A 25,013-nucleotide genomic window follows, 5' to 3' on the forward strand; every position below is an offset into this window, starting at 1 on the left:
TCTTTCCAGGTCATATCTTCTTCCCGTGTCCTGGGGGCATTGATTGCTTCTTGGGATGAGCTCAGACTTCTGTTTAGCGAATTTCCTGTTGTTGTGGGGACCAGAGCAGGGGTGATGCTCAGCTTCTTCAGTGTTCTTCCTATGGTGTTCTACCAGGCATTTGGGGCTCTTGCTGCAAGTCCGAACCTTGCTCATGTTTGCTGAGAAGTATTTTATAGCCTGTGGTGATATTTGGAGCTCTTTGAGGCTCGATAGTTATAGTGCAGAGATCTTAGACTTGAGCAAATGGAACTCTTCAGCAAGATGCCTGTTGGTTTCCTCCAAAAAAAGACAAGATGATATAAGGAGGAAACTTTTTACTCTATACTAGCTGTAAAAGTTTGGGAATGCTTGATTTCTCATGGGTACAACTGGGACGTTTGTGATCTCCTCTGCTAGAATGGAAAACAAGACAGTTCCTGCCTCTCTTTTTTTTCCCTCAAGAATAATCTAAAAAAAAAAAAAGCCTGGCAAGCAAGTGGGACAGCCTGGGATCCTGCTGCCACCTCTGCTGCCGTGCAGGGTGAGGTCAGTGGTGTGGGTGCTAAGGACCAGGCTGTGCTGTACTGAAAAATGGTGTTGTGTGCACATTGCCTCATTCTGGCTGTCCCTAAATGGCTCTGCCCCCAAAGGCAAAGCCCACCTGAGCCTTGGTAACGCCCTGCTTACCTGCCAAGGTCCTGGTCACGTCCCATGGACAGGCCAACCCTACCTGAGCCTGCAGCTCCAGCAGCACAGCAATGGCTGGGCTTCATTTTCCAATGGTTGGAAATGACCAAACACTATCCAAAAGCAAACTTGCGTTTTGAAAGGGATATATAGTAAAATCTCAGTAAAAATCAGTGAACTCTGAACTGAGTTGTGAGATTGGCCTTCCTAAAGGTTAACTAGAAGCAGGAGCGGAGAGGGGAGCAGTGTGCCCATCCTGTAGCATTAGAATCAAAACACAGAAAAGATGGAGGGGAATTGGGCCATAATTAATTTACCAGGATGCTGTAGCTCTCATTTCACTGTGCTACAGTAATAACTAAATGAAAATCCAGATTGTGCCTGAGCACATGAAGAAATAAACAGTTCCTGTGCTTTTTGTAGAGAAGAACGAATTTCACGTTGGTGTGACTCCCAATGGTTCCTCAGTTTACTTGGGAATGGTTGTTATCAGGATACTGCATTCTTTAAAGATGAACTAAACTTGTTTTTGTTTTGAAATGACATACTTCTATCATCATCAACACCCTAAGCAAGACACTTCGTAAACTTTTCTTGTATTACAGTTTTGTAATGACAAAAACAGGCTAAAATAATGTATGAAATTTAGAAGGTCATGAGGTACTGCCCCTATCTTTCAGGGCTAAATTCTCTGGTTCCTCTGAAAGGATTGTTAAGTTGATGCCAGAGAATTCTTGTGCCTCAAGCCGTGCCCCATCTGAGAGATCACTTAAAAACTACGGCTCTCTAGGGATGAGAAGAAGTATCCTACACACTTCTAGCACTGTTTATTATTATGAAAGCTAATGGAAAAATCAGACTGGGAAAAGATATTATGCAGATTCTGTGCTACTAGGAATCAAGCAACTTTATAAATAATTTTAATCCTTTCTGCTACAGATCTCCCATCCCTTTTCTTGTGCTTCACTGTGGCTCTTTCTGTAGGGGCAGCGGAATTTGTATGAAAACCCAAGCAGGACTTTGGTCCTTTGTGTTGGCCTGACTGGGCAGGTACAGCAAATGCTTACACAAGGCCGTTGATCCTGTAAAATCCTGTGTAGAGCATTTAATAGAAAGAATTTTATAAACAATATAGTATAAAATCTACCTTTCTAACTTTTATGATTTTTTGTTATTGAGGTCTGGGGGGTTTTTTAAACTATAAATGAAAACATTTCCTACTGCACTTAAATGCTCCATCTTGCATTTGTTTCTGTCTGGGGCACATTCCTGTTGTTCAGTTTGCTTACACTTACATGTGTGCATTCATCCCTATGACAGATGATCTTCCTTTGTGCAGCTGAAGTTTTTGGGGAACCAGACGGTTCCAGCAAACTCAACCAGGTAGGAATGGAAGAATCTGCACATTTCACTGCAACTCTCACATGTGAAGGGAGTAAATTCATTTAACCTTTTAAGAGAAAGCCTCAGGCTTTCTTCCATATATTCTTCTTAAATGGATCTTTTAACTTGCTGCTTCAGTGTATGCTTCAGAAACTAGGAAATTCTTTATTTATTTATTTATTAATTGTGGCAAGACTTCGAGAATCTTGTGACCCTCTTACTTCTTCCTCACAAATGACACGTGCATCTGCAGCTTTTTGGAGAAGAAAACTGGCAGAAACAGGTATTTTCAGTGTAACTTGATTAGCAAGTCAGTTGTTGGATGTCTGGAGCACCAGTAAAGGATCTGTGTGCCAGTTTGTAGTCAATAGCGTTTTGCAGGAATATGTTCATTTATTCACAGACTACTTATGTACCTCTGGCATAGACCTTTTTTTTTTAAACCAGCATATCTTGCAATCTATTCCATAACCACCCTTGTTGCCTGTATGTGTTGCTTGCCAGATGTAATTAATGTACAGAGTTTTATAGGCAATGCATGAGCATGTTCTCTATATATGTCCCAATTCTGGCAAAAGTTGCATATTACCCAGGCCTCACTATGAACTATATTTCTGTATGAAATCCTAGCATGCGTGTGTATATTGATGGTTGTTGGAAACTTATCTTTAAAGCTTTACTGCAAGCCAGAATATTTTGAAACTTGGCATACTGTTTTTGGAGTGGGTGCAGTTCATTTAGCTAAATCTGGGTCTGTCTCCTGCTCTCTTTTTATAGTCCAGGTTCCCTAGGGTAGAGGGAAGTACCTAAATGTTAATCTGTCTGGCAAGTACTTGGCAACTAGAGCTTCCCCCCACAATGCAGTTTGTCTCTAGTGCAGATAACATCCATTTGGAATAACCTGACACTTCAGGCTAGAAAAGGGCAAAGAGTTTTGAAGAACAGTTTGAAGATTAGACTTGACCATTTGTAATGCACTTGTTCATTTCTAGACACTGTGGATACAATACTTTTTTAACATGTCATGAGTTTAAAAGAGCATCTTATAACAATCTCAGCTGTATGTTTCTTCTCTTGCATTTTCATCCTTGCCCAGTATTGGTTTAATGTGGCATTTTAGGATGTTTGGGTCAATAATCAGGTTATGAAAACATTATGTACCCATGTAGCACACAAATATATATACATTTCATTTTCAAGAAATTTACATGCCTTATTTGAATCAACTAGATTGCTAGAGTTTGAGAAGTACTTTTATGGCTTTGTGTACATTACAGGAATCTGGCATCGGAGCCAGTGTTTGCAGTGTGTGCATACCAAGGAGCACGTATCAGCAGAGCAGAGGTACCAGCGGCTGCTGCTGGTCGGTCCTGTAAATCTGCAATACTGCGGAGTCAGCACAGGCCCCACTCCAGCAGAAACCTAAACATCTGTTTAACTTTAGGCATGTGCTTAAGCTTCTTTGACATGAGCTGCTAAATAAAGGGGGTGGGGTTGTTTCTATTCGCTATTCTGAGTACTTTACTTCACTAGGTTATGCTTAGGAAGCACTTTTCAAGCAGGATGGAGTTTGTCCCCTAGCTACAGCCTGTCTTTGAACAGCAGGGCAAGACATAGCCATGCAGTCCCCAAATTTCTCCCTTCCTATTCTTTCTCTCCATATGCTAGCTTTGCACAGACCTTGGGTGTCCCAGCCTGAAAGAGAGCTGTAGTTTGTTCATGTAAGTCTCCAATCTGGAGAATCAAGGGCTGGGGGCTGCAGGGCTGCTGGGTGCACACCTGCCACAGCGTGCAAATAGCCTACAATGCTCTGTGTTCTCCTTCCACTTTTGAATGGTGTGGTGTGTTCAGTAATACTTCATTGCATAGACTGGCCAGTATCCATGCAATTATCTGAGGGACTCTGGCTGTGAAAACTTGCAGTGGGCTTGTTCCTTTTACTCCTCCAAGCTATGAAAACAAATTGCTCTTCCTTTTGGATTTAATTCCATTCCCATTCCATTTTGTTGCTGCTCCTCCTGTGTGTTTCTTTCTCATCTGTTTTCTTCTGCTTTTTGCCTGTCCATACTCTTTCTGTACTCGTGCTGATTATTAACTGGAATAATCTGTGTACATATAGTCTATCTATTATTCTATAATAATGTTCTGAATTAAAATCTCAGTTGTCCTAACTTGTATGATAAAAGGGTCAAAGGGAACCTTTCAAGAATTACTGTGGCTGGAAATGCTTGGAGGAAATTACATTTTTCCCCTGACACTGATGTGATAGCTGAAAAGCTACTGGCAAAATAGCACTGGTCTCTTGAAGCCTTTCAGTTGAGCTCTGTTGGAAGGGTTCTTAAAGATCCTTCCTGTGCTTAGGTCTGTTATAAATTTGATAAACTCATTTTGTGAAGGAGAATGTAGACGTCAAAGGAAGGGGGTGGGAGGGAAATACCTTTTGCTTATTGCTACTAGAACGGTTTAATTCTGAACCAAGGGAAATAAGGCTTAACAACAAATGGTATGGTTCTGTTAACTGTGTGAAGCAGTTCAAGAAAAAAAGTCACCCCAGTGTAGGGGCACAGACCAACAGGAGGATCTCCCTCCGAGTGGCAGGATAGTAATGACTCGTTACAGTTTGTCTGATGGGAGTCTGAATTTGTGTGGTATCTGGTAGCATACATCTTTCAGTTCTTTGTCTGTTTTGATGAGAAAAAAATCCTGTGCTGCTGTATCCAGCTCTGTTCCTCCTGATAAATAAGCTGCATATCTTTAAAAGCCATCTATTATCCTCTGTTTGTCAGTTTTATAAACTGGAAAAGATCAGTGGGCAGAGGGGGGTGGTTGTTGCTGGTGCTGTGTGCAGGGCTGGGCAGCCCTGGGGAGGCTTCAGGCTGTCCCGCCGAGTGGGGGGACACCCCACTGGGTACAGTACATCCCTGCTGCTGCCTCACACCTGCAGCTCCTGCCCCGAACCCCTGCGTGGCCCCAGGCATGAGGGGACATCTGCCCAGTGCTGTGATGTTCTCTGGGTCTGGACAGCTGCTGGAGCTGATGATTTAGACCAATGTGGACTGTTGAACAGTGATTTCTTCTGCTGGGCTGTAAGGGGTGCCCTGAAGAGCTGCTTTCCTGGTACCCACCACCTCAAGAGCCAGTGCCTTGGCAGGGCTCCTTCTCTGCACCCGCAGCTCCCTTGCTCCGTCATACCGACCCTTTTTAAACGTTGACAGCTGCAGTGCTTTTGGGTCCACAAGTTGGTCCTGCTGCAAACACCCAAACTAGCAGATGTAGCTTAGCACTAAGTCCCACTTTCCTCCATCCCTTCCTTAGCAGACTTGCAGAAAGCGCTGGGATGGGGTGCCCACCATCCAGGCACATGCAGGCAGGAGAACGAGCACAGCCATCTAGAGCTGACCTCCCTCAGCCTCGGCACCCCGCAGCGCTTTCTGAAACACACGTGCACACGGGAACAAGGACGTGAAGCCGTGTTGGGGCTCTGCTGAGCAGAGTCATCCTGTTCTCTGAGACGTGAGCGTTCCTCTCCCTTCCACCATCAGTAATACTTGCAGGTGTGTTTCTTGTTGTGCTACCTGATTTTTTCTTTTGACCTCTTATTTAACGTAGTCCTAGTTCTTGCAGAAGCCTTTATCGTAATGTCCAGCAAAATCATGAGGAGAAATTGTTTTCCAAACTCCAGTTCGTTGACCTGAAAGATAAAAAGTAAACCAGCTGGGATTAACCCAAGCGACATGAATTTGGCTGAATCACAGCACTGAATTTCTCTCCTGGATGTCTGGAGAGTTCTTTGAACATTGCAAATTAGCATTTCACTCAGGCTGATACCAGCAATAGGGGATGAGTGACTTTCATATTTGAAAGTTGTGTAGTAAATCTAATTTTCAGGTTTGCGTGCCAAAGCTTAGCATGTACTGAGACACTTCAAACTGATGTATAGATGCTGTAGCTACAATGTAAATGCGTGGTATGTCTCAGCATTTCATGGCCCTGATATATAAATATTATAGGGTTAAAACCAGCAAGTTGTAAGCAGGATGGTATGGCTACCTCTTGTGAATAATTAGTACAACATAAACCAAAACACTACTGTCTCACAGACCGTGATTAAGGTCAGTCAGCACCTGAAAAAGAATTTATTTGGTAATTTTAATGTTTTACCTCAGATTTTAGTGGGAGGCTGTAGACAGAGTGAAGCACATCCAGGCTATACTCTCATCTCCAAGATCAGTGTGTGGTCCTGGGGTTGATGTGAGAGCAGGAGCTGCGTGGTTCAGCAGCAATCAGCTCAAGTGGCACAGTGATGTCCTACCAAATTCATTACGATCCAAAATGGCCAGAAACAAGGGTTTGTTAATCAGTTTTATGTGCTCTGTGAAGTGTGTAGATGGTGAATCTTCATGGGAATGTTTCAAGGAAAAGCCCCAGACTAAGCCTCATTTTGTAAGCTCTGAAAGAAGGCCGTGGAATGTGGTTCTGGAGCACTGTTGGTCCAGTATATTTGCATCCGTGTCCGAAATAATTTAACAGGGATTCTGCAGTCCTCATTTTGCTGGCTGTTAGGAGATTTACCATATCTAAGTCATATTAATCGGGTCGTTGGTTTTTTTAGCAAACGAAAAGCATAGCAATCAGGAGGTAACTGGAACTTCTCTCCTTTTCCAGAATGGGCTGCCTGTGAGTGAATGTTCCAGATTACTGTGATTTTTACAAAGACAACTGGGGCCAACACCTATAGTTTCAAACTACACACTGTTTTTTCATGAAGCAACTGTAATGAATGTGACTCAAGTTACAGAGCTAGTTGCAAGCAGACCTGCAATGGAAAACACATGGCAGAGGGTTCCTGTGAAGGATCCCAGCAGGTGATACAGCTTGGCTGTGAGCTGCGTGCAGGACGATTCTGCGCTGTGGTGAATTGTCCGTGGTAAACTACTCTAGTTTGGTCCATAACAACGAGAAGTACTAAAGGAATGAAAAGATCCCCGGTCTGAGCGTTGCAGCTCCCTGCAGTAAGTCAGCCAGCGGTCCCCTCGCTTCTGGGACATGGAAGGAGCCCCACGAGTGGCTGATGCAGCCTGTGGGAGTGCGATGGCAATCAGAAGGCAGAGGAGCTTTTTTTGGAGTTTTGAAAGCAACTTTGAAACTAATTTTGTAGATTAATATGAATCTGGTTGAAGTAAAACACTGTTGTTTTGGTTGTTCTGTAGAAGCAAGGAAAAAAGGCTGTCTGTAACTTTTAAGGTCCTCCATGTTCAGTGTTAATATCTCTATTCAGCACTTTCTTCCATTACAAGACAGACAGGTGTGTAGACACACAGTAGAAGCTTCAGAAGTTAGACTCCCTCTTTCATTTGGAATCGGTATTCGCAGATCAGGTAAGACAAGACTATAGACAAGAAAAATGAAACAGTGCAGAGACCTCTAGAATTTCTTACCTACACTGCCAAGTCCAAGCGAGGGGTTTTGATAAGGAAACAGATCTTTGAAACAAGCCAATGGACAGTAGAACAGAGGTGGGACTTGAGAGAGGACTCAGGACACTTGGAGAGGGAAATAATTAGCGGTTTGCCTGTAAAGCACCGTAACATTCAAAGCAGCAAAAGAATCATTGAAGACAAATACCTTATAGCAACACAGAGGGCAGGAATCAGCTGGTAGGAATTTTTGGGAGAGGTGGTGAGAAAAAACAGGAATGGAAGGTACGAGAGAGATTTTATCCATGAGCCACCTCCTGCTAGACATGACTTGTGAAATTCATTAAACCAAATTATATAACTTTTCATCATAAAAAGGTAGTTTTATTCACATATTCCAATTTTTACGCTACATCCCTACCCCTTCAAATTCAGAAGTAAAACTAATTATGCATTATTTGTTACAAGCAGTTTGTTTATGCCATATAAAAGAAATGGATCAAATGGATACTTTAGGTAAAATGCTTCTTAGCACTAGTATTTTTGAAACAAAGGTGTAATTAGGGTTTAGATTAAAGTCTGACTGTTCTGAAAACCATGGAAGAACTTTACGCAAGAAAGCAAATAACATGTAACAAAACCACCCTCTTCCCTCCATATCCCCACAGGAGGATTTAAATCTTTCCAGAAATTGAATAAACAATACTCTGGGGATACTCAGGAATGCTTATAGTGGTTAGTTTTTAACAGGATACAATAAAGCATTGTATAGGGCTAGGATTCTTGCAGAGTTAAAGGACATGAAAGTAAAAAGGGCTGAATCAGGGGGAGGCAGAATTAAGTATACGACAAGCACTTTTAAACCCCTTGGTTATGCTGTACCTTCCTGATGCAAAACACCCAATTTACTGGACCCTCACCCCGGTGGTACCAGAAATTCTTTGTTAGCGAAGCAACAAAACTATATGCTGGCTGTGGTAAGCCTATGATCAAAGAGACTATCCAATTTCCACCCCCTGTGTGCAGGCTGCCAATTTCAATATTTACTACCCCTTGAACTGGCCAGCCAGGAACGCAGCAGCAAAAAGCAGCATGAACCACGTACATACTGCCACTGACCTGGTACATGTTCTGTTTTCTGGAGTAGGTACAAGTGAACTGAACATGCTGTGGCTACATTAGTAGAAAAAAAATTGCAATGTGCTTTAAAAAAACAACGAAAAACAAACAAAAACACACCCCAAAACAAACAAACCCACAAATAGAACAACATCACCAAAGTCAAACATTTACAACTATGCTGCAGTCAGCATATTGCTTGAGTGATGTCTCAGAGAATTGTCCTTGCTATAAGCCTACCAATTGAGACATATTGTTTCATTATAGATTAGAAATCCATGAAGTCATTAAGTATTAATTTCCTTTAAAATGCTGTTGTTCTCTTAAGTGCCTTCAGTCATTAGCCATTTTCTCCCCATAGCCAGAGTGTCTTTGAAATGTGGCGACAAATTGAGTTGATGGGAGAAAACTGGTTTTTCTGTTTTACTTCTGTTGTCTCGTGTGCTCTGCCTTCAGGAGGCAGGAGAACTTCAGGTGTGCCCATGCAAACACTTTCTTTCACAAGTCGTCTAGTTCAGAAGAGACATGTACCTCTTCATCACCGACAAATATTTGAGAGAAGCTCTAAAAACTTTTTTTTCTTTGTATTTTGTTGATTAGTAGAATGTATCAGTCAAAAAGATGGTAGAAAATATAATCATCTTTGTAAAGGGAATTTTTTTTCTTGGCACTCATATCAGAAATAAGATGTTTGCCTGTAGCCAGAACAGATTGCAAAGCCCACTGTGAGTTTAATGTGTTTTATCCCTGCAAACCCACCGATCGCTAGAGTACCCGTGTCAGAGGCGCCCTGGATTGAAAATCTTCTTCATGCTCTACCTTAAGGTCCAGCACAGCTCCCAGCCAGAGGAACCTGGCTGGAAATTGGGCGGTTATGGAAACACTTTAAGATCCTATCACAACTGGTGGCCTCAAGAGGCCACTCAAGGGCTCGGGGGCCTTTTGCACCTGCACAGGATCTCTTGGCTGCATGTTGGCTCCACGTTGCTTTTACTTGCTGGAGAGCAGAGAACATATAAACCCTAGATACGGCAAATACATAAAATAAGGAGGGTACTGAATATTCTTAGACAGAATATTGATGTCCGATTTATTTTTTATCCATGTTGTATTTTGTTTTAAACACACACTTCATGAAGTCCAATCTCAATAGTATCATAACAGGACTACAAACTCAATGCAACTTAATTTATCCCTTATTATCAGTATTATCCAGAAAAACTTAGCTGTTGTTTTAGAGGTGTTTCTTAAGGCACTCCTAATAAGATGCCCTTCTGTTTCCTAATTATGATTTACAACTAGGAAAAATATCATAAACTTAATACATGCTACAACTCTCTTACCTAGCCTGGCTTAGCACTGAGAATAAGCTACTCTTCCCCATGCTACATACACAGATGTGTTCAGATTTGCTCTCAGGATTCAAGCTATCAGTTTCTCTTCATCTTCCAAGTCCATGCTGCTTTTTGCTGCCGTTTTAGGTTTCTTTCCAATTTATTAATATGCTTGTCATAGCACTGCGTCCAGAACCCAACAGTAATCCAGCTGAGGGCCAACGACCACTGGACATGTGTTGCTGCAATGTCATTGCTGTGCGGAGTTTCTTCTAATTGCAGCTCTCATGGCAGGAGATTCACATTCAGTTTATAAACAGCTCAAATCATGTAATTAAACTTTAAAGGGATCTGGGTGCTTGGCTCTTACCTATGGCTTTGAGAGTCTTAGAACCACAGATGAGGGAAGCAGAAAACTCAGTGGGAACCACTGCTCACCTCTAGTGTTTTCTTGCTGTTTTCCTTAATATTTCCCTCCCCCCCATTGAATTTAACATTTTACTTCTGGCTTTCAGTCTTTTGCAGAGTGCTACAAGAAGTACTTTGTAAGCACATGCTTGTTCAAACACATTTTTCTTTTCATTTTATCCTTCCCCTGAACAAAAAAACAAAAAAAACCAAACCTCTCCAGGTTTTAAATAAATAGCTGTTGGAGGAAGAAGTAAAAATGTGTCCTTCTAGCTTGCTATGGAATATACTGAGCTTAGAATTACTCCTTACAGAATTTTATTGACCCTTAATGTTTTGGTAAAAACACCATTAGCAATGATTTTCCCTTTTTGGCTCTTAAACTTCTGCAGCGGTGAATTGTTGTGGTGCCTGCTCCGAGGAGCTGCTTGGTGCTGTGGTTAGCAGGAAAGCTTGAGAAGCTGAAGTCTTTTAGAAAGTTCATAATAGACAGCTGACATATTTTTGCTTGTTGTCAGCTAGTGCTCTCGTAAGGCCACAGACAGCATGAGTGAACTAGGAGGAAACAATACATCTGCAGACACTGGCAGACGGCATTGCTTGCCAAATTTGGCCACAGTTCCTTTAGATAAATAATTTCTCAGTGACGTGCTGTGTTGAAATTATATAAACAGCAAAAATTACTAAGACCTGGGCCCCAGGGTCTTGTGGGTTTCAAGACTTTCTGCAATCAATATTCTGACATCTGCAAATATTTTTCTCTAACAGCTGATGCCAGGAACAGAACAGCATTACCATCACTTTCTATATATTCAAAGTTTTGAAGATATTGCAGTAATGTCCCTTCAGCCCCCTCTCTGGTCAGGACCTTTGCACTATCATAACCGCCAGCTCATACGAGAAGGCTTATACAGAAGTTATCAAAGCAGCAATCTGTTCTCAGAAGGGCTTGTAGCCTCCTATAGCAACAAATCCATTAGCATTTCAAGAAATGTACATGGAAAAAAACCACTGTAATCAGTCTCCACAATTATCAAGGGGTTTAGAGTAACTTCTGCTGAACATAACGTAACTTACTTTGCAAATTGAATGTACGGGGTTAGAGGTTATTAAGGTTGTTTTTCATACTTAGAACCAACCTATTGTTTGGTCCTAACTTCCTTGATAATTAAGATACTTCCACTATGACAGTCACATACACTAGAGCTACCTGAAAGATGTTTCATATCACTGAGGAATTTATGCAGGAAACAAATGTGCATAATTCTTCCCAAACAGTAACATTGCACAGGAAAACCTCACCTGTCTAGAGATGCTCCTATAAAAGTCAGTCAATCTTCTGAAGAATAAATCCTTTATTTAACAGATATTCTTTAAAAAAAATCAGTTTCCATAACACAAATCAAACCTATGCATGTCACACACGACATTCTGAAGGCAGTAGCTGTTGAATATTGACAGTTGCCCAGGGCACTGAGGAAACAAAGGCTATGCAAAATGAGTAACTGCATTTATTTATTACTATTGCCTAGTAGGAAAGACCAGACAGGAATAAAAATGTACTCTTAAAACATTTACGCTTTTCTTTTGATGATATCACCTCCAGCACCTGGCCCCTGCTCTAGCAACACTTCCAAAGTAATACTGTTCTCTCAAAATAGTCTGAACAAAATTAACACACTTTGTTCTGTTTTTAGTCCCTCATGTACTAATAAGGAACTAAGCAGAAAGATGTAAGTACGGAAAAAAGTCTCTCAAGCACTTTCTTATTTCAGTCATACCTTAAGGCAAATTTGTATATTTTAAGGGAATATCTCAAGAATTAAGCATAGAGCTTGTGAAACTTGTTTCTTTTGTACCTTTTGATCAGTTAACTTCCTCAGAGAACAGGTATGCACAGCAATAACCCCTCCGAACTGTCTTAGGATAAGACCATGTTAGTGATGTTTACATAACTTTTACATCTCCAAGTATTTCTTAAAGTAAACTTACATAGGCAGTCCAACTGTACAGACAAAATTACAGTAGTTCAGTGTGATGGTATTTCAATGAGTGTAAATGTTGAGGGCAACCAGATAAAACCACCTCAGTATTTCATTTCCACATAAAATATATGAAAGCAATCACAGAATATGATATCTTCTCAGAGTCTCATGTCTTTAAAAAAAGGATGCAGCAAAGCCTCTTTTGCAGTTATTCTTGTTGCAGGGTTTAAGTCTAGTAGCTTATCAAGCAGGTCATATGCTTCATCAGGAACCTGATCCCATCCTTTCATGTCTGTTGCCTTCATTTCCAAAGCACCGTCACCTTCCTGAAGGCTCTTTACGTGTTGAATTTGTTTTCCGAGTGTCTCAGGAGCACACGGTTTGTCTGCTGCAACTGGCAAAGCTGAGTCATTTACAGACTTGCTGGGGACTTCACCCTGGGGTCTCCTGCAGCTGCTGTTGGTTCCTCTCAGCTTCTCACAGAGGGTTCTTAAGTTTTGTGCTGGGACAACTTGGGTACACACAACTGATTTACCTAGGAAAAACATTTACAGTAAATGACCTTTTATTATACATTGTATGCAACTGTAACTTCTAAGTTTGATTCAGAGAAACTTCATGTCTTGAAGTGTAACCAGCATTAAACAAATAACACCCCAAATAACAACCCAAACCAACATCAGCCTATCAAAAACCCAATCGGCCCCCCATCACTCCCCAAAATGAACCAAGTTTTAGAGCAACAGCCCCAGCAAGACAGAAGGATAATAGTCCCAGTTCTGCTCAGAACAAAGCTGTTTGGGTTTGTGAAGTTATGTAGTGACATGTTGTCACCCACCCCACACACCATCTTTTTGCGCTTCAATGTCATTTTAACAGAACTGAAGAAAATTAGATACCCTGATTTTTTCACCTCCGTTTAGAGAATGAAAATCGATGCTGTCGGTTGCACTTCCAGGTAGCAAGTGCTGCAGCATTTGGCTGGCAAACAATTAGGGGAATGATTATTTTAGGGTTTTTGTGTGTTTTGTGTTGGTTTTGTTTTTTAAAACAGGCCATCTGTTGGGTTTTGGTTTTGTTTTTTTGTACTAGCCTGTCCTGAGGTGGGGGGAAGCAAAGTTTACATCATCTAAATATTAAGTCATGCTGACTTAAGCCTCCAGGGCAATTTTGCAGGAATAGAAACATTGCCTCAAGAATTCTAATCAAATGCCAGTAGAAAACATTTAGTTGGCATATTTTCACCTCAAGTGGTCCTAACTTAGTGAAAGGCAGTAGACAGGTTGGGAAACCTATGGCATGAAGCACCCCGTATACAAATGATAAAAGATAGAAAGATACAAAACTTGCAAAACACTCTGTATATATAACTAGTACTTTTATTATTTTACATGAAAAAAAGTGTGATTTAGCTCTAAAATGACTCCCAAACCTAAAAATATGTGTGTGTGTGTGTATAAAAAAAAAATCACAGATTGTAAGTCACTGCATTAAATAGCAGACCAAGCATACATTTTCCCCTTGTCCCCATAATTAAGGTTTGCATACCAAAAGTTTTGGCAGCCTGAATGGTTTCTCTGGATCCACGAACTGTCATGATTTGTGCCAAAGCAGTTAAATCATCACTTGCTTTGTAAAATGGATACCGTCCACTGAGCAGAGAGAGGAATACAATTCCTGCAGACCACATGTCAATTGCTGCAATCAAAAGCAAATTTAGTAATAACTAAACTCATTATTTCATCACAAACAAAATCACAACTTTCCTTAAAAAAAAATTATGACCTGAAAGGTTTCTATCAGAAAAATGGACGTTCTGGATTACTTACTGACTTGGGTCACACAGATAACACTTCCGTGAACAGTGGAAATGACTACGATTAGATTGAAGAATAATTTCCTGCTTTGATGCAGAGGGAGTGTTTAAGCTTTTCCATAGAATTTTGGTATGAATAATTCTATTAACCTCAAACATTCTTTTGGTACATTTTAGGTTTAGGAAGTTGTTTTAGCCAGGGAGTTGAGAGGGGGTGAAAAACTGTCTAGTTTTGATACTTATTTCAGTTTACCTCATGTGAAAAAGCCTTATATAAAGATCATAAATAAAAATAATTAACAAATTAATGGGAATCTGATTTCTTACTGGGACCAAGGCTGCCACAGTTAGGCAGTACTAAAAAATTTCTCTTGCTGTGAGCTTTGTTCCTCTCCAATACAAAATCACTTGACAAGATAGCCAGCTTAAGAATGGTAATAGAAGTTATTCATCTCTTTCATCGTGTTATGAAGAGTACAGAGAGTACTCTGGGAATAGATGCCAAAGTATGATGGAAACTTTAATACTGAAAATTATGAGAATACCTGTCTGCCATAATTTTTTGGCTCACTAAGGTCCACATTTTGAAAGATGGCAAGGAAAGTGAAGGAGAAAGTTTGAAGGATTCTCAGGCTCTAAAGAGAACAATTAACAGTTGGGAAATAAAGCCATAGTTATTCTACTGGTTTTCAAAAAATAGGTAGTAAAATAGGCAATGATTAATTTGGACATTTTATTTGGAAACACTATTAGCATAGGACTTTGGAAAAAAAAGTATTAAGTTGACCTCAGTTGCAAAAGCAGATTTTAAGTCTTTTATTAAAAAAAAAAATCCAAGTTAGTAATTTGGCACAATTTACAGTGGAAAAGTCTTCTATCTTCTTCATAGTTACTGTAAAAAGCTTTAGTATTACTGTATCTCTGTTGAAAAGATCACACTATCTTCTTTGAGGTGTTGTGCATCACCCCAAGTATGTGATTGGGAAAGCTGGAGTCATGAAGGTCAAGACCTTTAAAGATGTTTAATTACTTAACTCTTGCTGATATTAATAGACATTATATATCTGAACGGCTAGTAAATAGTAAATCCTGGCCCTACAATTCTGGTAGAGCTGGGATCATCAGCACAGTGCAAGATACTGTGTAAGGGCATCAAAATCACGACTCATCTCACTGCTTGTGCCCAGTGTTACCCAACCAGTAAGGCCGACTGAGGAAAGGGGAGCAGAGGGACAGTCCAAGCTGAACTGTAACTGGATCTGCATAACGTCAGCTTGGGAGTTTCAGTTGTGTTCCCCGCGCAGTGAACCTGGGTCAGATGCACTGAGGTAGCTCTGGATGGAGTCAGCTGGATCCAGCTGGTAAGTTGGGCTCAGCACAGAGACCAGAACTAGTACTACGATTGGCAGGAATACAAGGAGGTGACTACAGCAGTCCCAGATGGAAGTGGACAAGAATATATGTTAGTTCAAATACAATGTAATTTCATAAATATTAGTATTTGTCTACCCTGTTCTAATTAAGGCCTTTGTTGAGCTACTACAGGAGCTCAGCACCACTGACTCAATACTTTCAGGGCTGTCTGTGCCACACCCAAGGCTTTCCAGATTTACCCATATTTTCTGTAGTCCTGCTCTCCATTACCCTAGAGAAAACTGTCTGAAACCATATTTAAAACTAGCACGTGTCCAAGATTTCCTAGGTATGTCTTCTTTCTGCCTACATTCTGTCTAGACAGTTTCAGAGATTGTCTGAACTTGTCCTGGATTTCTGGATGTCTCCTAGCCCATAAAGCTGGCTGTTACAGCACAGGAACTCCAAACAGGCTGCCCTGCCTCTCGACACCCCATGCACACCCACAGCACAGATGTTGTTGCAAATCACATTAAGCTATCTAAGCAAAAGCTCAAATGTATTGTTAAGTCTATCCTGAGTGTGCATGTACACCTGAAGTACTGAAAATTGACAATACCAAAAAGGTATTTGGCAAGAAAGTGGCTAAAGCTGTTATTTTAAACCAAAATTTTGAGGACATTTGTATTTACACCCCTTTTTCATAAGTCAAAAGTCCTGGTCACACACCAAATTTTTAACAGGTAACTGCTTTTATTGGTCCCAGAATACTGAAAATTATTAACTTGGTACTTTTAAGCCTGAGAAATTAAAGATTTAGTAAGAAAAAATTACGACATTTACAGACCACCTATTTAAAGCACTAGGAAAAGGAAAAAATCTGATAAAAAATATTAACCAATTCTCTCTAAAACACATTTGCAATTATACCTCTAGCCATGCCTGCTATGACAGCAAACTATATGTGACAATCTGTCTAGAAAAGTCTAAAGTATGTCCTCTCCCCAAGATTTATTCAAGGTTTTACTTGAATAAATAAGCCAAGAAAATTGGTAAAAATTAAAGCCTTATTTTAAAACATATTGTGTTCAACTCCTGCATATAGCACTACTTCCCAAATGAATAAAGACATATTCAAGTTTCAAACACAGAAAAATATTCCTAACTTGTTCCTACTCTGGATGACAAACTTTTAATTAAAATCAGGAAATGCTTGATAAGTGTTAGAAGGGTTGATAAAACGTATTTCAAATGTAAACATTCCCCCTCCCATAAAAAAGACAACATAATCGGCACAAATGAGAGGGATCAAAAGGTGGAAACAAAGGTATCAGTTTCAGTGTGTTGTGCAGTACCTGTGGTCTGAGTGGGACACTTTGTTAACACTTCTGGTGCTCTGAATCCAGGTGTTCCTGCCCTGGGAGCAACTTGCTGACACCTTGTAATAAAAGACAAACATGTTTAGAATATAAAGTTGATAAATAAGTTCTAACTATAATAATGCTTAATATTATTTTTAGAATATACATGTGTAAGATGTGTAAACAGCCTAACCCAACTTTACTCAAATTTTATAGAAGTTTGAAGCATCTTATCTAGTATGAAATGATTGTGTTGCATAAGGTAATAGCCTTATTATATTATATAATATTTTATTATCTAGCATAAGGTAATACCACAGAAATACTAATTGCATACTTCACTCACAATGACTTTTTTTACAGTTTCATTCAACAGCATCATTTTTGCTAAAGGCTTGTTTGCATACGAAACTTCAAAGTTGAGACTAATTAACCAAAGGCAAAAACAACGCACTAGATTCTTGAATGTGGATGTTCTGGCTTTGCATCAGTCCACAGCAAACAACAGTTCACTATTTCTGAGTGTTGACAAGAATTTACTTTGTTAGATTAACTAAAAGGTGTGAGATTTTAAAAAACTTTCCAGAGGTTATTTATATGACTGAAAGTGCTGTCCTTCTATGGGCCATTTCTGAGTCTGGCAAAATCCTCATTGAATATTTCTGAAATGAAGTTGGTATCACCAGTCTGGGAAGAGAGGGACCCCAGAGTCTCATGACTGTGCCTGGTAAGCAGAATTCTCTACATTAATCTGTATTCCTTAATGTGTGGATAAAAGGCACTAGTAGATCATAACCAAAGCTAACTGCAGAGGGATGGAGCCAAACTGAGTTATTGAGATTCTCTGTCTGTTGTTAAAACTTAAACATTATTTTTTAAACGAACAAATACAAAATTTTCATGTTTCCTTTTTATTCTACATTTCCTGATTTCCAGAATCCAAACTGTGGCATGATTTAGACCTATTAGGTAACCACTAACGACAGATTGATGTATTGTCTTCTCTAAGTGTTGTAATTAACTCAAGAGATTTTCTACAACACATGTAGGTAGATAATTTACAAAAAAAAATCATTAACAGTGAATCTCTTTTGCTGCAGATATCAGTGAATCAGTTAGTCCATGAATTCCATGAACTATTCTTGTTTAAAAAGAGCATACTCAGTGTTTTAGGGCTTGCACAGATCAAACGCTATCTTTTACCCACTAAATCAGCTGTCCAGTAAATCTAAGTTTCTGACCTTGCTTGACAGCACAGCAGACAATTTTACAACATTATCAAAGCAAATTACCTTGAAAGGCAAACACTGCAAACTCTGTCCGTTGCGTAACAGTTACAGGTCAGGTTTGGGGGACAACCACTGGCAGCTTTCCCGGCTGCCCCGTTGCTCAGTGTTTTGGTAGAAACAATCTTCTTCTTTGTTATTAACTTCCTAGATGAAACATCTATAATCTTGGATTGTTTTATGAGCTGCAATGTAGATATTTTAGAGAAGGTGACATATTTGAGAAAGTTCCCTTTATAGACAGATAGGAAGATCAAACAGGTGCACACGAGCACGAAGCTGCAATTTTAGAACAGAAGAGAGCAAACCTTTTTAACAATATCACAACATCTATAAAAAAAGACACGGGAGCTTTCTAATATCCTGATTTCCTCCCTTCTGAAAACATTTTTCAGTGCTTACTAAAAAACAATATACATAAGATATTCTGAAGCTACAAGACAAGTATTTCTAAAGTTGCTATATTACTTCAAAGAATTCGTTTGGTTCAACATGAGAGTAAAACCAATAGTATATGAAATTCCACAGCAACGTACAAGCACAAACTCTAATTCTACAATAAGATAATCACTGTTGGCCAAATCCTTTATTTTAGTTGGGGTTTCCCCCTTGTCATATTTAATACTAATCACCAAAAGTACAGGAGAATATTTATTACAGGTTTTCTCTCCGGCTTCAACTGCCAAATAAAAGAAATGAAGTTTCACAAGCTAAGTCTGCCTTAGTTGCACAGCGTACAAACAAGATCAGCTATGGAGACAGCTACAGAACTAGCTCTTCAAGTTTCAAAAGGGACTGAATCAAAAAGGACAAATTCTCCAGGACTTTCAAAGACACATTTAATAATCTGTTCAAAAACTTTTCATTTCACAGCCTCCTGGAGTGGTGTTCAGTCTTACAGAACAACCAGGTCTCTAATTTTTCAAATCTGTAACAGATTGCTTTTACTGATGAGTCATGCTTCTTACTTTTGTATTTGAGTTCTCCTGGTATGTGGAACTATAGACATTGAAATTCCTCTCTCCGAAGACAGAGCGCTGGACAGAAGGGTGCACAGAATCCTCCTGCAATACCAACACAAAGGACAATAAGGATCCCGTCCAACACAGTCAGCTGGACACTGACAGTTCAGAAAAGTGTGAAGTGGCATAAAACAAGAACAGCTGCACGGTAAGTCATTTTCAGGCATCAGTTTACTACAGATGAAGAAAACGTGCTCTAGGCAGAACAGCAAGCATCCTTACAAAACTAATCACACCTCAGAAGCGCCCCGAGACAATGTGAACGTCACTGTGCTGCGTCTGTTACACAGCGCAGTAATGAACAGAAATGCATTAACGGTTGGCTCAGGGAGAAGTCCCACAGCATGCACGGCTGCCCGCAGGTAATCCAAGCTCTGCACAGCCCCGGGTGCTGCTGCACCCAACGGGTATGGGGTGATCCCCGCGGGGACCCCCGGCCCGCCGCAGGGCGCTGCCTCTGCGCCGGTGCCGCACCGCCCCCTGCTGGACGGAGCGGTGCAGCAAACACGCGACAACGGTAATGAAAACCATGCAGAACCTTTCCTGCTCTTCCTGATCTCGTTGGAGTTTTGTACAGTGAGCTGGGCCTTTTCTCTGCTGCTTTGGAGGCCGACTGCTGAGCTGCCTGTTTCGGTGCTGCGACACTGACAGAAACCCCACTGGCCGAGGCTGTGCTGGGATTATTCTGCAAATAACTTCCCTGCTGCTCTTCAGAGTGAGCAGTTTTGAGAAGCTCAATTTTCGTATCAGGGGTTCCTTGTGCCAAGCCAAAATCTACCAAGGCATACCTGAAACACACAAATTTAGAATCAAGAGTCGCAAAGCATACACCAATAATAAAGTTTACTATTCATTGCTTGTTTATTTATCTTTCTCTCACACTTCACTCAATATGTTGCTTATCTGTACTGTTGCCAGCATCACAGTCTTATTTTCTTCCTTTTCCTCCTCTTGTCCTGTCTTACCTATCTCCTCTTAATTCCTTGTTTCTCATCTTCTCAAGTGTGTACTTTGTCCAACGGTGTTAAAAAAAAATATTCCCAGCAGCTCCTTTCTGGGGTTCCTCTAGTTCTACAGCTCTGAACCACCAGCCAACAGGCTCGACCCTTGCAGGATTCCCATGGGCAGAGGCACAATCGCAGCAGTGAAGACAGACAAGGCTAACAATGCTGAAGCCTTGCCAGACTTCAAACAACACTATGGGAATTTATTTCAGTCTTCAAACAGGTAAGACTGCGTTACTTCACAGTTCAGATCTGTCTTTAAAAGAATTGCTTATCTGTCTTTAAAATAATTACTTTTTGCTGCAACCAGTACAGAGACAATCCAGCTGTCTCTGGGTCTCAGACAAACTCAGCTCCATGGCCTCCACACCCAAAGCAGAGACTAAGGCTCAAAGAAATGCTGGAAGAGCAAACCAACAGTGCAAATTGATTGGACAGATTAAAAACAAACAAACAAAACCACCACAAACAACAACAGAAAACCAACAAACAGCAAAAAACTCCACAGCACCAGTATTTCTCAAATTTTTGAGATTGTGGATTAGCAAAACATAAACCTCCCCTATAAACTTTGACTACATAGAATCATTTAGGTTGGAAAAGACCTTTAAGATCATCCAGTCCAACCGGACACCTTCCCTTCTCAAACCCCTAAACACAGAAAGAAAAGTTTTACAAATAAAAAAAACCTTTTTAGCATTACTACTTAGGCACATGCTATGCAGCTGGAAGGACAAAAGCCACAAAAGCCCAATGGACTGTTCTGCCAAGGCACATGTCCCCAAATAAGATGACATTATGGTCACCTGGTCAGACTTACTCTTTTAGCCGCCTGTTGTAGAGAAAGTTACTGGGCTTGACGTCACGGTGAACAATACCGAAGTGATGAATGCGCCTCAATGCTTTAAACAGATTAAACATGTATTCCCTCACTTCTTCGAAGGAAAGAGAATTCAAAATGTCCTGAAAGATTATTTGGATACTGTAATTATACAACTGCTTTAATTAAAAAGTTTTACTACACATAAAATGTCTGGGACTTACCAAGAAGGATTCATGTTCCAGATACGGCATAACAATAACCACATGATCGTTTTTCCTAAAGCAATATTTAACTCCCATAACGTTATCTTGTCCTCTGGAAGAAAAGTAATGTCACTGAATAAAGACCAGAAGATGGATGTTTCTTTTCCTTTATTTCTTAAAAAATTCAGTCAGGCTTTATTTTATAATCTAATTTATATTTCGATAGCAGTCAGTAGCTATTGCTATTGCTTGCCATTGCTATGTTCCATTTGAATTCTGTAATCTGCAATGAGGGCTCCACAGATTATTTGTAGGGCCATGGTTTGTAGCTGTGCTGCAATTAAATGTAGGACTGAATCTCCATGATACCAAATGCTTTAACAACGTGCTATTCAGCACATTCTAGCAACAAGTATTCATTCCTAAAACCATGTTTTATGATGAAGAGATTATTTTTTCCAAGCATTTCAGAACTGGATTTTTTGTTGTCACAGAGATACATCACAGAACTTCTCAGATGGAAAATACAGCACCATCCACAAACTGAGACTAGCAGAAACAGGCATCTGTTACAGGTAAGACACTCCATTTCTTATTTGCTCTTGATAAAAAGAATGGACATTTCTGCAGTTAAAAAAAAAGCAAGTGAAGTGCCGGAACTCCAAATAAATAAGTACAGAACAGCAAGACAACGTGCAGCAGCTTAGTCACAACAATCATGATTTTTTGGTTATGTACCCTGCTACTGTGAGGCACTGAAGTTCAGCAGCAATGCGCAGAGGGTGGCTGGTTGGAATCAAGTGTTTCAGAGCCATTTTTTCCTCATGTCCTGTTTGTAGTTGTGCTGTGGCCAAGTAAACAGAACTAAAAGTACCTGTAAAGAAGGGAGAAGAACACTGGCTTCAGCATTTTTAATTAAGTCAGTTCAGATTTTTATAGGAATGATCTAACTGCTCACAATCCTGCAGTATACTTGCTACTACATCAAAAGCAGATTCTAGGAGATAAAAATCACAGTTCCTTTTTTCTACTACTGAATTCGGTGATCTTGTATACAAGTTTTTTATGTCAGTAAAAATGCAAATGTAACACTGTCTAACTTGCCTGGGACACAGAGCTCTTTGAATGTAAATTTCCTATCTTTGATTTGCTTTCTTGTTTCGGTAGCTTGCTTTCATCTGACATCTAACTCTTCTCTCCCTGCGATGTAAGTGGGCTATATAATGTTAATCTGGAAAGCACTGCCTTTACTATTCAAAGCTCTCTGAAATTGCTACATTTTTCTTAATTCTGTTCCCTTATCTGTAAAGTAAGACTTCCCACATGATGTGTAACTTTACTATTTGTTTGCCCAGAGCATTACTGCATAGACAGAACGTGATACTCATTGAGAAAGAAGCGTATTCAGACTGTCTGATATTTACCCACCCATTTAATTAAGGGTCTCCAAATATACCTCTTAGGAGGTTAATTTATCCTAATGATCTGAAATATTGGAACATACAAACTGAACCACTGTTCCATATGAACAAACAGTACAAATTACTTTTGATGACATTTTAAGTATTATGTTTGCATCATGCTAGTTCAGCAGTCTCTAAGTGTGTACATACATCAAAATGCCAGCAAAAACTAAATACTTCTTACAGTCAAAAAAAAAAAATCTAGAGTCCCACACATTCAGTAGAATTGATAACAGCAACAAGGGTTACCAAGTTGACCTAAGACATTATTTTTGGCAGTGAGAACTTCTAAAATGAAAGCGACTCCAGCGCAGAATCCTAAGTTGAAGCTTGTTTTCTCATAATGCTGCAGAACTGCAAGTGGTATTTTTTGAAACCATTGTCTGCTCCCAATAGCAAAACCAGAGTACTATTCACAAACAGAGGTTTTGTTTAATTATACTATCTTTTTTATGATAGACTGAACTCCTTTTATTTTTTGTTTGGAAATTTTGTATTGCTGTGGTGAATGGAGCTGGGTTTGGTTTTGGTTTGGTTTTTTGGGGTGGGGAGGGAGAATGTGGTCTGAGACAAAACCTTTTAGCCAAGCAGCCTGCTATCGCAGGTATTCCATCACAAAACCCATAAAACAATCCAGCTTCTCATCAACATCTTGCTTTAAAAGTGTGGACTATCACAAGGCATTTTAGATATCAAATGAGTAAAGTTCCAACCAGTGCTGAAATCCCACGCTTGGAAGTATCTAGAAATCTATTTATGGTCATGCCTACTGTTTATCAAAGGTATCTGCAATAATATCTGTTGAAGGCAAGGTATACACAAATGTTCTGAAATTTGATACTGTATGTCTTTAAAAAAAAAAGCGTGTTGTTTTTTTAACTGAAGGGCTGTAATCTTTCAGTCTCCTCCTCCAGTTCTGCCCACAGGGTTTCAGTGAAAACAAAGCCAAGCTAAGGAGCAGCAGTTAAGTACATCAAAACACAGCTGCATATAAATAGATTTCTCATGTAAAAGAGAAAAAGAATAGAATGTCAAGACTTATTTACTCAGATCTATCTCACAAAATTTTAGTTGCTGAAACTGGAATGCTGTCTTTTTGAAAGGCTTTAATATACCAGATTTTCAAGAAAATATCTTGAAAATGTCCGTAATTAGCACAGCTCTATGCTAAGCAACATATCAGAATTCCTACAGAGACCAAGAAGTAACTTAAAAAGGCATTTGGCTTAAATTGCATTTATATGTTTTAAGTTAGAAATACAAAAAGCAATCTAAGTCTAAGCAGGCAAAAATAAAACATTTACCTTCTCCAATTTTTTCCTTAATTTTGAACACATTTACAAGCTGTGGCACTGCTTCATAAAGTTTTTCAATATCTTTTTTTATTCCTGCTGTGGAAAGAATGGGGAAAGTAAGTTAGGAATCTTATAGCTTGATTCAATATTTGATCTATGTTTGAGATCACAAATCACACTTCAGTTCATAGGACTGTGAATTCACAGAAACAGAGGACAAAAACCAGCTGGCAGGTGTCTACCCCTGCTGCCATTACCCTCTGCTTACTTGCTATTGTTGATGTTCATCATACTCCCTTATAAGCTGCATCATTTAATTATTCTATTTTCCACTTATCTGCCACCTGGCAGTTCTTGAGAGGGTAAAAGCCTCTGGTTAGCGAGACATCAGTTTATAGATCATTGATAAATGTTTTAATGAGATTTGAAATGTCAGTTTCATAAAGGACAAAACTATAATACTTGTTTCTGTAAACACTGGAGCACATCCATGGGATGCAAATAAAAAACATAGGATTTGGGGTTTTTTTTAGATCAATAATGCAATCTTTCACACTGTTATTTAAGGTAGTAAACACAAAACACCCTGTTTGCTCTGCATGTAAGTTGCTGCACTTCGTGCTGCCATCACTAGATGGCACAACAAGGATGTTGTACTGTATTATTTCAAAAATTATGTAGTTTTCCATTCTGTTTACAAATCCTTGTAGTTTCAGTGTTCTCTATACCCTGCATAAGAGTTCACTTTTTTTGAAGCTATGATGTAGATGCTGTGACTAATTTCTGTAAAGAAGGGGTGAAGAATATTTTATTACACAGAAGTAAGCACAAACTGATATTTGGAAAGTCAATCAGATGGAAGGAAAAGATATGTATACATTTTCCATCCTAAAAAATAAATAAGAAATTAAATTTAACATAAATATATAAATTGTACTGCATGCATAAAAATGCACTATATTTTACCATAACAGTAAGTCAAAAGCAATGAGAATTATTTTCAAAATATCACTGATATGCAAGAAACAAAGCA

The 25,013-nt window shown here is 39.6% G+C and overlaps 1 protein-coding gene across 8 annotated transcripts in view; it reads right to left on the bottom strand.

Moving 5' to 3' along the window:
* Window positions 1-11,706: 11,706 nt before the first annotated feature.
* Window positions 11,707-25,013, bottom strand: part of CDC7 (cell division cycle 7) — a 39,281-nt gene continuing 25,974 nt past the window's right edge. For 6 of the 8 annotated variants that reach the window (XM_082052783.1, XM_082052785.1, XM_082052779.1 and 3 more), the window contains exons 3-12: window positions 23,990-24,076; window positions 21,961-22,096; window positions 21,241-21,334; window positions 21,017-21,159; window positions 19,731-19,980; window positions 19,139-19,234; window positions 18,177-18,355; window positions 16,879-16,961; window positions 13,903-14,052; window positions 11,707-12,889 (exon numbers count right to left, since the gene is read on the bottom strand). In XM_082052783.1, the coding sequence (XP_081908909.1) occupies window positions 12,513-12,889; window positions 13,903-14,052; window positions 16,879-16,961; window positions 18,177-18,355; window positions 19,139-19,234; window positions 19,731-19,980; window positions 21,017-21,159; window positions 21,241-21,334; window positions 21,961-22,096; window positions 23,990-24,076 (1,595 nt within the window). In that variant the 3' untranslated portion in view covers window positions 11,707-12,512. Of the gene's footprint in view, window positions 12,890-13,902; window positions 14,053-16,878; window positions 16,962-18,176; window positions 18,450-19,138; window positions 19,235-19,730; window positions 19,981-21,016; window positions 21,160-21,240; window positions 21,335-21,960; window positions 22,097-23,989; window positions 24,077-25,013 lie in introns of all 8 variants that reach the window. The other 2 variants (XM_082052778.1, XM_082052784.1) reach the window with 2 other exon arrangements.

Source organism: Streptopelia decaocto (genome assembly GCF_964273445.1).
Source record: "Streptopelia decaocto genome assembly, chromosome: 5".
NCBI classification, from domain to species: domain Eukaryota; kingdom Metazoa; phylum Chordata; class Aves; order Columbiformes; family Columbidae; genus Streptopelia; species Streptopelia decaocto.